At 44.5% G+C, this 13,556-nt stretch overlaps 1 protein-coding gene across 1 annotated transcript in view; it reads left to right on the top strand.

Moving 5' to 3' along the window:
- agbl4 (AGBL carboxypeptidase 4) overlaps positions 1-13,556 on the top strand; it is a 351,628-nt gene that overhangs the window by 245,649 nt on the left and 92,423 nt on the right. Inside the window, exon 6 of the mRNA XM_048251844.1 lies at positions 3,384-3,423. Coding sequence (XP_048107801.1) covers positions 3,384-3,423 — 40 coding nt within the window. The remainder of the gene's footprint in view (positions 1-3,383; positions 3,424-13,556) is intronic.

The following is a 13,556-nucleotide window of genomic DNA, read 5'->3' as shown; positions in this document are numbered from 1 at the left end:
GGAGGGACTTGCCTAAAAGGACTTTGGTCCTAGCTCGAGTTGCTGCAGCCAGCAGCTAAGGCAGCAATGTTCATGCTCCCAGTGTGTAGCTGTAGCTGGAGCAACTTCGAGCTAGGTAAAACCGATTGTTTCAGTTTTGTTCATACCGACCCGTGGCGTTGAGAAATGGAGATCTATATGAAAAAATGTGAAAGAGTTCTCCTTTAAGTTTGAGCAGTAGTTGATTTTCAAAGTTAGTTCCACTCATCCTTGATAAACTTTGCAGTGAACAGTAATCCAGCACAACTGAAATGCCTCTCACAGGCAGCTGAGGCAGGCAGGCCAATGTTGAGTTGCAGAGAGTTTTTTAGATTTGGAAACGAGCAGAAGGTTCAGCACATTAAAGGGCGTCAGACTGGGGAAAGTGGGAAATATAGGGCCCCAATGGAGGAGGGGCCCTTGAAAAGTGGAATGGACGGGGGCACAACATTTTCACCAGGCATTAGCAATAACTTAGGTAATCCACACATAAAAAATCCAAACAACTCCATAAGTAGAGTCATGTGTAATGAAGTGGAATAACACAGGGAAAAAGTATTGAACACGCTAAGAAAAAGCACTAAAGCAAGGAAAGGGAAGGAACGAGCTGGAATCAGTAAGTAGTTAGAGAGTAGTTATCCTTTCTATCTGTGCAAATTAATATAAGCTTGGTTAGTAGCCTACATATTAATGGGCTATAAAAAGGGTTTTCATTACCAAGGTGTCACACAAGAAACATTTCATGATGGATAAAAGCAAAAAGCTCTCCCAAGACCTTTGCAACCTTATTGTTGCAAAACATGTCAATGAAACTGGTTACAGATGCATTTCAAAACTTCAGAATCTTCTAGTAAGCAGCATGGGAGCCATTATCTGCAAGTGGAAGGAACATCACTGCATTATCAACCGGCCATGCACAGGATCTCCTCGCAATATTTCTGACCAGGGAGTCAGAAAGATAGTCAATTCCAAGGGCCAAGGACCACTCTGAGAAAGCTCCAGAAAGACTTGAAGGCAGCCAATTAAATTAAATTAAATTAAATTAAACAGTTCTGGAAGTAACTAAAGATCAGGATTCACAAGAGGGACCCCTGGAATCTGTTTAGAACAATGGGTCAAAATCACACCTGATACTGTGACTAATAAGTTTTTTGTCATACAGGAAATGTCTTAAAGCTGTCATTACAAACAAAGGCTTTTCCACCAAGTATTGAAGAAATTTCAGTAGGCACGTGCTTTTTTTCCTGTGTCATTCCACTTTATTACACATAACTGTTATGTTTGGATTTTTTATATGTGTTAATATAATGTGTGGTGAAAAATTTTAATAGACTCACTAACCCTAACCCTATGAAGTTCAGGCTAATTACTGAAAAAAAATTAAGTGTTCAATACTTATTTCCACCATATATTTATTTTACCTGAATATTTTAACTTCCAAATTAAATGTCAAAATGACAGGACTGACTGGATTTTGTATACAAAACATAGTGAAAACTGTCTAGGGTCACTCTCACTCTCCCTTGCTAAAGAGCTAAATGGTTTAGTCCGCCTGCACGATAGTCTATCTTTTGTTTATTTAGTTGAGCATCGCTAGTAGTGGACCGCTAATTGTTGTGCTGCTGGTGCAATGTCTTTCTCAAGAAAGCCAAGTCAGGTTACCAAAACAAAGGCCGAAACAGGAAAAATAGACATCAAAATGAGGGGAAACAACTAATAAACTTCTTTCCAAAGAAAGGTGAGCACAAACGTCAAAACACGAAATCCCATGGTGTTTGCTTAGGCTATCTCCGCAATCATTAGTGCTAAAACGAACTGAGACAACCCATTGAAATAGCGGAAAAATACTGTACACTTTCATAGGTTAGGCTACATGTAATCTGAGGCATCTCGTGATCCAGCTCCATCTCCATCACTTTCAGAAAGACTGCATGGCGCCAGATTGATTCATGTCCTGTTGTAGGGTAGCGATTTTTTCTCTCCTTTCTGTTTTCGTTAGTCTTAACTTTTTTTTTTTTTTACTCAAATAACGGATGGGATTTTTGATGTAGCGAAGTACAATACTTCACTCAAAATGTAATCAAGTAAATTTTAAAATACCAATTTTATAAACTACTTAAAAAATACAAAATACACAGAAAAACTACTCAATACAGTAACGTGAGTAAATGTATTTTGTTACTTTCCACCTCTGGTAGTTGGTAAGTTATGGTAGGCCAACTTTGAGTGAATATACAGGGGGAATTCTTTGTCTAGCTGAGTAGCCTGTCAGGTGCGCACGTAGGCATAGCCTACGGCCGAACACTGGCTAATGAATCGTGCTCTCACGACAACCACGTTGTTAACTTAAATAGGCCTAGGTTAACATCACTCTGAGTTCGCATTCAAGCAAGCAAAACGATGATTTGAATACATCTGTTTCACTGGAAGGGCTAGGGGTAACAACAGGACAACACAGAGACAGGCCAGAATGCAGGACTAATGTTATGAGAGTATTACAGTAATATGGGATATTCTACGGGGAAATATTAAAACGGCAAGACAGCGGGGAAACGTTAAAATGATAAACCCGGAAAAAGTTGTCATGTTAGTTATTCTTCGGTCCCTGTGATATTGTGCAAACGGCCTTTTAAAGCCATTTGAGAAGGAAGGAGTGTAGCAAGCTCCAAAATTGACGCTCGTCTAAAAAAATGAGTTTTGGATAATGTTCAGCTTCGGCAGTTTTACAATGACTGAGGAAGCCTAGAGACGAGTCCATAGCAACAAGTTCATGTGTTGAATTTGTTATTACCCAGTGTGCTTTGTTGAATGGTCTCAATGCTTTATTGTTTTATTTCACGTGAATACTTACTAGAGGAGTAACTTTTCAAGTAGGCTAATGCAGTTGCAGGAAGTGTGCATTTAGTTTCCATGCTTATTGTGTTTCCACAACAATGTTAGTGAGTAAATCTACTGAAATGGCCACCATCTTGGTGAAGTGTGATGTGTAAGATCAGAAAGCAGAGGTTGTTTATAAGACGGTAGCATGTGTAGATGGGTTTTCATATCGCTTAAAGAGCGTAGGCTGAAGACCTCGACAATTGGCTGGGGAGGGTCATGACAATTTTGAAAATGTTGCTGGAGGGTCGTTGAAAATTATATCGCAGGCAGGGGAGAATCATGCAACTCTTGATCGAAGCACTCAAAATCCCTCCGGTGATCCCGTTTATAAATAACGAACGGTCCCTTATGAATGTTGTATGAGGGCATGTATATGAGCTTATGTGTCTTGTGTCCTAGAGCTACAAATGCCCTCTACTAGTGCTGTGTGTTACTGAAATGTTTTTTGTATTTTTCTCTCTCGGTCTGTCTGTCTGTCTCTTCAGCAACAGCGCCGTCTAGACCTCCTGACCATCACCAACCCCAGTAAGTGCTTGATTCGTTTCTGTTCTTAGCTTTGCTCTATCTGTGTGTGTGTCGGGGTTCTCACCCTCCTGGAAAACATGGGTGGGGAAAAATCACTGAGTTTGAACAGATTAAAACCCTTTCAGCCCTGGAGTCATAGGTTACAGAAATGTCCAGAACAGTTCTTCCAGTCAAGATATTTCACTGAACAAGTGGCATCCCATGAGTCCTGATATTAATATGTACATGTAATAGCACGGCTGTAGTGCTTGTATCCCTCTGCTTTACAAAGTCTGCTCAGTTTATATTTAGCTAGAGAAATGTTTTTTTTTTGTTGTTTTGTTGGAATCCTGAGACAGAATGCAATAGATTTTGTTGAAGTCGCCAGATTTATACGTTTCTTTCTGACAACATTTGGAAGACTCACATTGTGGCTATGTCTAGAGCAACCAACAACTGATTGGATAGCCATCAACAAGCACATTTGTCACTGAGAAACTAGCAATATCTGGCGTCAATCCATTAATTGCGTAACTCACACTAAAAGAGTTAAAAGGACGTTTTCATTTGCTTGGCATGTGAGTCATATCACACACCACTGTTTTGCTTCCCAGCCTGTGTTTCATACAGTCTAATTGAGTAAGTGGAGGGAAATGAATCTCAAAGTTAATTTTACATCACGGCACACATGCCCGCGCCACTGTGAGGTACCCACCCTGCCCGTGGTCATGCGGCGCGTGGGCACGGGAGCTCCCTGTGGGGTCCTGGCTGCAGTGGCACGTCTTTGCTGGGGAGTGTGTGTGTGTGTGTGTGTATGTGTGTGAAGGAGGGGGGCAGGGTGCAGTGTCCTGTGGAAGCATCTGGAGGAATGCAAGCATAAACTCCAGACGTGTGTGTGTCTCAACAGATGGGTGAGGCAGAGAGGATACAGTGCCCATATGTCTAAAATATCTGGATGGCCTAATATGCTTTGATTAAAATAATGTTTATGTGCGGCACGTGGAGTGGGCTCATTTTCTTGCTGTTGCGTGGCATCTGTTCCCCCCCCCGCGAGGTCCTGCGCAAGACTATCACCGACCTTCACAACTTCCCACAGAAGGCAAAGGAGACACAGAGAGAAGAGAAAAGAGGAGAGGAGAGGAGAGCAAACCGCAGCACTCTGCCTAGGACACTACTCATGGTCCTACTCATGGTCCTACTGACTGGAAGCACACTTCTGGGGTTGACTAGATAGTGAGCTGGTGTTGAATAGGTGCCTCATTCTCTGTGCAGCGTATATAAGTAGCTCTTAGTATGCTAGTATATGAGTTTGAATACTAGATCACGTTGGCTCCATTGAACGTTGCCTACTCTCTGTTTTCCCGAGTGCTCATATATGGGCTTCCCCTGGAGCTACAGCAACTGTGTGCACCTTATGGACCAGTGAGAAAGGTGGAGATGGAACAATGTCTTAAAGGAAAATTCTGTTTTTTAGCACTTTAAGGCCCTTTTTCTGGTTTGTTTTGGATGAACTAGAGTGGTGGACACCGAAATTTTGACGATTGGTCCTGTCTCGACTTTTCTGACTCGTTTTGAATCGCCTTTGACTGCTCAGGGTGGCTGCCAACAGGCATACTGTAGTAGGCTACTCAAATATGTCCTAAAACAACCCTTAACGTTCATTTTCAAAACTGTGGAACTCACCGAGTGGTTAGTGGTGTTCGTTGATGTTCCAAAACAAGTAGCGTAGCGAAATACAGTTTCTGTCATATTTTATTTGGCATTTTGTAAAATCCCATTGATTTCTGTTGGAAGACTCATTGCACGTTGATATTACTGCGCCACCGTCTACGCTTCAGGTTCAAATATTGAGCGGAAGTTTATACACGGTTGTGAGGTGTCTGAATAAATAGTTCCACAATAGGCCTAGCAAATAAGACAGCTGGAAATCATACATTGCGCCGATATATTTGCTTTTAATAGTCAACGAACTCCACTAACCATTCGGTGAGTTGCACAGTTTTGAAAACGAAGGGTTGTTTTAGGACCTGTTTGAGTAGCCTACAGTATGCCTGTTGGCAGCCACCCTGAGCAGTCAAAGGCGATTCAAAACGAGTCAGAAAAGAGTGAGTGTGTGTGTGTGTGTGTGTGTGTCAGGGGTGACACTAATAACATCAAGCGTAGTGCGATCAGAGCTGTGGAGTGTGGTAGTGTGTGCCGGACGACGTGCTTCGCCTCTCTGCAATCTCCCGCTCACCACTGGGGTCTCCCCGGTTTCCGCCGGCCTGTTTCCCTGCCAACGCCAACCTCTTCACAGCCACGCCAGGGGGGCAGCATCCAGGGGCACTCATTAGCCCACCTCTCTGAAGAGCCAGCGGCCCCTGCCACCCCCCCACCTTCCTCACACACACACACACACACACACACACACACACACACACCCCCACTCCCACTTTAATTGGCCACTTGAGTGGAGCGATGCGCATCTGCCTCCATTGAAGCCTGACATTTTCAGAGCGCTGACCTTTCCCAGGCCTGGCACAACTAAATAATGATTAGTTCTGGCCATTGTTCCACCACAAAGCCGGACCACGCCACCCGCACTGAGCTCCGACTCGAGTCCGCAGAAAGCATCGCAGGAGAGGAGGAGGAGGAGGAGGAGAAAGACGAGGGAGGAGGAGGAACAAGGAAAATAAAAGTTTTATTTTTTAAATATTTCTTCACTTTTTTATCTATTGGCCTCTCTCCTGTGGAGAAAGAGGCTTTTTAAGAGACTTCATATCAACAGACTTTTTTTTTCCGTGGAAGATTCTGGAAAGAGGAGGATGGTAAGAGAGAAGAAAAGGAAAAGAAAAAAGGAGGGAGGGAGTGTGATAAAAAAGAAGAAAAAAAAAACTGACTGCAGACATCAAAGGTTATAGTCAATCTATTGATCTGACCGGGCCCATTCATATGGGTGGCCACCTTGCGGTGCGGTGTTGATCTGGCTGGGCTTTGGCGGGGCTGTGTGTTGTGGCCAGCGCGGGGCCCTCGGATCAGCCCCGTGACTGAAAAAGGTCAATTACATTCATGAGACTCGGATAGATGTGTGCAGCCCTCAGCTCGGTGTGGAGATAATAGGCAGCCCTCAGATCCCCTCTAATGGCCTGGCCATCTCTCCTCCAGGGTCTTCAGGGCCCCACTCGCTCTTCCCCTCTCCTCCCGTCTCTGTGTCTCTCCTTCCCTCCCTCCCTCCATCCACGTCTAGTTCTGTCTTTCCCTTTTTTTTTCCATTCATTTGTTTTGCCTTTTTCTTCTCTCCCCCTGTCTTTCTCTTTCTCTATTCCCCACTTATTCTCTCCCCTTCTGTCAATCTTTCTTTCTATGTTTCGTTCCCTCTAACCCCCCCTCCTCTCTTTCTCTCTTGTTCCTCCATTTCTCTCATTGTGCCTCTTTCTCTCTCCATCTCTATATCCATCTCTCTCTCCATCTCTCTTACTCTCCATCTCTCTCCATCTCTCTCACTCTCCATCTCTCTCTCTCTCCATCTCTCTCTCTCTCTCCATCTCTCTCTGTCCTCCTGTGCTCCACAGCCGGCACTAAACTGCCCAATACCTTTCAGTTCCTCTCCATTTCTTTCAATCTTACAATTATCACGCTTGACACATTGGAAAACAAAGAAGCACTCACACAAAAGCAAGGCCTAAATGATTTGAGTGCTGTTGGGTTTTTTTCCTCATGGAAAATGTTAACATTTTGCTCTACAGTCACTCAGAACACCCTGATATTTAAATATTAATGGCTGTTTTCATGTGGACTAACATAAATACGTCATTATTAGTGGATCTGTTTTTTTTTTTTTTTTCATTTGTTTTTTGGTTTTGTGTTGTTGTTGTTGTCATATGGTAATGAAAATATTTCTTTACAGAATGTGTGTTTGGCTTTGGTGTGTGAAAGCGGTGTATGCTGATAAGCCATGCCAGAGCAGGACGGAGAATGTGAGTCATTTGTCAAGAAAGGCCGTTCCAGGCCGGGCTTTTAGAACATGTCCAGGTTCTGGACATCATGGGCCTTTGTGCTCCCATGAAGGCATGCAGTGGCCCGGCTTTTGAGGGTTTGTTTATCAGCTGCTGTCCACTCTCGTGTCCTATATCTTCCGCTCTCTCTCTCTCTCTCTCTCTCTCTCTCTCTCTCTCTCTGCTTTCTCTCTGTCGTGACAAGGCTGGTAAAATGCCTGGTCTGGGTCCAGCACCTGGTGCGTCCTGCTGTTTCTCTGCCCGCCACTGGACAGCGTCCCGCTGGTTAGAGGGACACGCGGGGCCGCTGGCCCTGGCAGGGCCCTTGACACCGGGGAGTGTGTGTGTGTGTGTGTGTGTGTGTGTGTGTGTGTGTGGGGGCAGATGCAGGCAGCCACCGCCAATACCTATGCCAGAGGGATGTGTCTTAAATGGAACAGGACTTGGCTCCGTTCGGCACACACTGGGTATGGGAAGTGAATGAGTGTGTGTGTGTGTGTGTGTGTGTGTGTGTGTGTGTGTGGGGAAGGGGGTTGGCAGGCATTATTTATAAAACACTATCAGGGCTTTGGATAAACGAGCAGCTGTGAAAACAACACTTCCTATTATTGCTCTAATTATATCCTTTCCCTGTGAATTTGCATATTTTATCTTGTTGCCCGAACTTCATTATTGGCGACTTTGTTATCATTCTGATGGAGGAAAGGAAGAGGGGGGAAAAGAGATGAGAGAAGAAAGAAAGACAGAATCTTTAAAGGAACGGAAAGCAGAGGGGATGTTTGGCTATTCCACTGGCACTTTCTACTCTCTTTCTCTCTCTCTTCTCACTTTCTCTTGCCCCCCCTCTCTCTCTCTAACATCCTGTGTTGCAGTTAATATTTATTTTCCAAAAGGACACCCAAAAGCGTATCCAAATGAGTGAGTGCATGCTAATGAATTGAGTGTAAGTGTGGTAATTCTCAAGGCAAAGATAGGGAAGGGGAGAGGGGTGAGGTGGAGGGAGGTGGGGGGGTGCTGCCAGGAGAAAAAAAACATTTAGAGAGAATATGCTTCATTAAAGCTTTATTTAAAAACATGTCTCGAGCGCACCTCCCCTCCAGCTTTCTCAACAACTCAACGCCTGGAGTAAATATATCCCAGCCTTGCAAATATCACAATTTCACAGGCTCTTCTCACAGCCAGGGTTTCATAGGTTTTCTGTTTCTGCTTACGTGTGAGGGGGAAATAACGTCCAGAAAGACTTTAAGTAGAAGGAGAAAGCATTGTGTCTGCATTGCCATTAACTTGTCTGTCTTTTTTCCAGGAGAGAATGGTAGCGGGGGGGAGGAGAGATATGCTTGGAAATGTAAACAACATTTTAACAGCCTCTTTTCTTTCGACAGCCGTGACAGCTGTGACAATTTCTTTGTCACCCAGAGCCAGGGTTGTTGTTGCTGAGCGCGGCGGATCCATAAAAATGTCATTTTCCCTCCAGAGCGCTTTGTGCTCTTTCCTGCCGCTGCGGATGTATTAGAAGTTGTGGCGGAGGCTTCCTTTGTAGTGGATGGAGGCGAAACCGAAAGCATGGCTGCTTTCTGTGTGAGGAGGTGGTGAGCTACAGGGAGCTCCTGTTGTATATATAGACTCCGCTAGGCTACTCGCCCATCTCTCTCTCTCTCTCTCTCTCTTTCTGTCTCTGTGGAGTGCCAGCACCTGCAGATGTGCCATTGCTTCTTCTCAACCTCATAGCAACTGATGTTAATATGGTGTTGATATGGTTACCTGGTGACCAGGAGAAACTTGTTTGCAGGGTCACCTCATTAGCCTTTCCCAGCCTCGCTCTCTCTCTCTCTCTCTCTCTCTCTGTTATGTACTACATCCTTATAATCAAAAAAGCAGTCCATGTTCCACACCATCTACTACAGAGGCTTAAACCTCACTTCTCTTTCTCTCTCTCTTTCTTCTAACTTGTGGTGACCCAGCGAAGAGAGCGGGGCCACAAGCAGGAGAATCCGAGGGTGTCGTTCGCTGCGCGCCTACGCTGGCACCTGTCTTTATCAGATCGCCATGGAGTTGTTGTGCGGCGTCGTCGTCGCCGTTGTCGTCACCCCGAGGCGTCTGGGGCTGTTGTTCCATCCGACGATGATGAGGCCGTTGTTTACGGCGACACATTAGCGCAGGAAATGAGGTGCTGGTTCGGAGGCTTCCTGTCGCAGTCAATAAGGATTTAAAGCTTAGTTGCGTCTTTGCAAGGCTTTGTTGTCGTGCTGACAGAAATCGGTTGTGAAACCCCAGTACTGCTGGATTGGTGCAGAGTTGTTTGTCTGATCTGAAATAAGAAGGTGTGACACGCCAGACAGGGGAAGACTATGACAGAAAAACATTAATCCGGTGTATGGTAATCAGTGGCTGGCTCTTTCTGAAGGGTTTGTGTAGGTCACACTTTGGCCAATGCAAATTTTAACATCCCACTCTGTATTGCAATACACTATCTATTTTCCTCTAAGAATGCATCCCTCCTTTTCCTGCTGCAAAGAAATAAAATACTCCCATATACTGTATGTCTTTAAGAATGAATAAAGAAAAGCACAGAAAATTGCAAGTGTCGGCCTGACATTGTTTTTCCCCCTGTTGATATGTAATTTCCCAAACAGCCCTCTTCAATTCAGTTTTACTTATAGCAACGGTATCATGGCATATCGGTGTCCATCAGGGGTAGATCAGTACCCTAGAATCCCATTCTAGCTGCGGCTGCCTCAGCTGCCATATGGAGCCCTGTGGCGTGTGAATGGTTAATGGGCAGCTGCCCAGCTCTGTGCTCCCTTCCGCTTGGCAGGCCTCGACAGGTGGGGACGCGCTCTGGCCCCTATTATCTCTCCACCATCACACACCTGCCACCGATGCCGGGACCCCGGTCCAATTCCCCCAGCGCGCCACTGCCTTTCCATGCCACCTCCTGCCGGCTGTGGCACTCTCGCCACACAATTTAGCCCATTTTAGGGTGAACTTCTACCTCCCCCTGCATCCGACACGGGTAAATATGTGGTTGGCTCGCACTCCGCCAGCGGAATAGGAGCCATCTCAAGGTCAACACATGTAGATAATATGCAGAAAGCCCCCTGGACGCATTGCTCTGTGTTTCAGAATTGTTTTGATCTGACAGTTAACCTCCCGCCACTCATCAGAATGTACCCAAGTCCACTGCACGCCTCATTGAGCCTCAATGAGTTTAAATGAAGTGTTCACTGCTCTGGGGAAAGCCGATGCTACTATTTCACCGAGAGAAACTCATGCGATCTTCTCGATCTTTATAAAGCATTCGCCATCGTGCCAGCGCAGCGCAGCTCAGAAATCATATTTAGAGAGGCCGCCATATGGAATGCTGACCTGCGGAGATCAATACGCAATGCCCCAGAGGTAGAGTGGCCCTAATGAGGGGAATTGAACAGCCTTGAAGTATGATCACTATTTCTTCAGCAGTCATTTGTTCTTTTAAGGAAAGATCAATGTCTCCACCGGATGACTGAAAGCACCCAGCGGGATTGCGAGGGGTGAAGTGGGTCGGAGAGTGGAGGGTGGAGAGTGGGTGGGTAGAAGGGTGATGGTGTTGTGTGCTGATGGTGATGGTGATACTGTTATAAATATTTCATGGAGGGGTTACACAAAATAGTTTGCTCCCTGCTCAGGCTGTCAGACCGGTGAAGACTGTGGTGGGTCAGCCCGCATTAAGAATTAATGTCCCTCCTTTTGTTTTGGGCCCCCTCTCTTCATTTCACGGCAGGTCACTTATTTTTATCGCCGGTCTAGTCTTCACAGCTAATTAGTAATTTATGAAGGACTAATTAAGAGGCAAAATGAAGCAACACAATCAAGACCTATGAAGAAAAAGTCTGAAATTAAAAAAAAATAAAAAATCTTGGCATAATGAGGGAATTATCTCGTCTTGATGTGGCTCGCCTCCCAAACACTTGCGGCTCAGTCATTGGTGGCGTTAACTCACCTTGCTGTCTTACCTATGTGTCCTCCATCTTAAACATATTTCTAATAGTTCTGCTAACTATCCTTGCATCCCCTCTGCTCTGGCGATGGACGGCTCTTGGCACCGACAGCCAGCCTCGGTCTGCCAGCCGTCTGTCCTCAGCCCGAGCCATTGCTGTACCACACCTGTGCCAACGTCTGTCCATCTTGCAGATTGGCACAGGTGGCCTGTTTTGATTGGCTGCATACAAATGCTCCTGATCCCCCATCCCCAGCATTGCTAGAGCCTCACTCTCACGATAACCCCCCCCCCCAAAAAAAAAACTATGAACGTTGCCCAGAGAGGTCCAGAGCCCACCCCCCTCCTCTGCCAGTCCACTCACAACCCAATGATGGCCGCTGAAGGCAGTCTCATCTAGTCCATCATTACTGTTAATATCTGGTGTCTTTTGAATGTGATGCCAGGTAATGCATTGCCAATGAAGATGAATGAGAAAAGCTGTGAGCAGCTAATTGCTGGGACATGCTGTCTGACTGTGTCTGAGAGAGAGACAGAATGAGAGAGAGAGAGAGAGAGAGAGAGGCAGTGCTGCCAGGCCAGACCAAAAGCCTCTTATACTCACCTCAGCTTGTGTTACAGGCACGCATGTAAGAGAGTTTACATTAATCGCTACAACCATAAAATGGGTGCTTTTTTAACAAATGCTGATTTTTTTGTTAATTTTTAATTATTTTTTTGCAATTGGTATTATTATGACGCCACTAGCCAGAATACGGTTTTGTCTTCTTTTTTTGGAGAAATGATTACAGTCGGTGCATGTGTACACCTTGTTTGTATACAGTACATCACTGAACGTATAAATGTATGGAAATCTTGAAAAGAAACAATCCTTCTTTTTTCCTGCACTGATGAGGCATTTAAAAGAGTGTAAAGGTAGTCAGTACAAGCTGACTGCATCTAGAGAAAGAGTGTCCCAGATAGCATTTGACCGCCGGCCTACAGTACATCTGGTTAAGATTCAGCTTAGACCTGGCAGGGTTATGTGCCTAGGTGGGCTCAGTCAAGCATATGGAAATCTGCAAGGCCTCAGCTAACAGCAACCTTGCATTGAAATGACAAAATCACTTACTAGTTATTTATTGTTATTCTTATGATTATTAGTTATTATCAGTTCCATTTATGCTAAATCATTTGATTGTTTAATGAGAGTGTGGAGTTTTGTGCGAAGGTCAACCAATGCAGGTGTTCCAACCAATGCCAAGTGTTATGATGATACCTGTCATGGATCTTTGCATTTGTAATTATCCTGTACTCTTGGAATGGAGTCAAAATGTTATGTTTCATTGGTTACAAGTCTGAAAGCACATCCCCTATGACAGTGACACAAATGACTATTCAGCTTTTGGTTTCAAGCGTCTCTGAAAAAGAGAAAAAGGTTGTGATGTGCAAGTAAAATAATATCCTGCAATTACCGATCCTGCCCTAAATCACAACCAGAATACATCTTAAATAATAATATAGGTCTATATAATAATAATATACCATGGGTTTAAGAGTTCACTCTAATCACTCTAATTCCTGTTGAATAACTATTTCTATCACTGCTTTCTGGTACGCCAAAACTGTCATAAACCACATGAAGTAGAGCTTACCTATAACTGCAGGAATACACTGCAACTCAACAGCACACATACTTCACAAGCCTTTGTCACAAGTTGACAAAAAAAATGTCAGTGAAATGAAATCATAGAACTGCATGAAAACAACAACAGTTCCACGCCAGTTACTTTTCAATTACATGTTAGTGAAGCAGAACTGGCTTGCGCTACTGTTATCGACTGTGTTCCTCTCTATCAAAGTACGATAGAGAGCGCATCCTCTTGTTTAATCCTTGATTTTATAACAGCACACATCTACACACAGTCAGGTAGCCTTTTGATGAAATTGGACTCGAGAGATGGAGGAAGATAGCTTAGGCTTAGGAGCTCACTTGGAATTATAATTACATGGCCAGGGGTGTAGTGGTAAAATAAGAGGTGGGAAAACTATGAATTGATGCGGTATCTGTTTTTTTAAAGGCATTCAGAACATGTTAGATGATGGTGGAGGTTATTGTCCAATGTTTATAACAATAACAGTGGTATTAAATGGTTCATAGAGTGTTGATGAGTGTACATGTTGTGAACTGTGGATAATACAGTGTGGTTTTTGAATGTTAAAAG

This window comes from Alosa alosa, chromosome 9, assembly GCF_017589495.1.
Source record: "Alosa alosa isolate M-15738 ecotype Scorff River chromosome 9, AALO_Geno_1.1, whole genome shotgun sequence".
Classification (NCBI taxonomy): domain Eukaryota; kingdom Metazoa; phylum Chordata; class Actinopteri; order Clupeiformes; family Clupeidae; genus Alosa; species Alosa alosa.
This window is presented reverse-complemented; position numbering and strand designations above follow the sequence as displayed.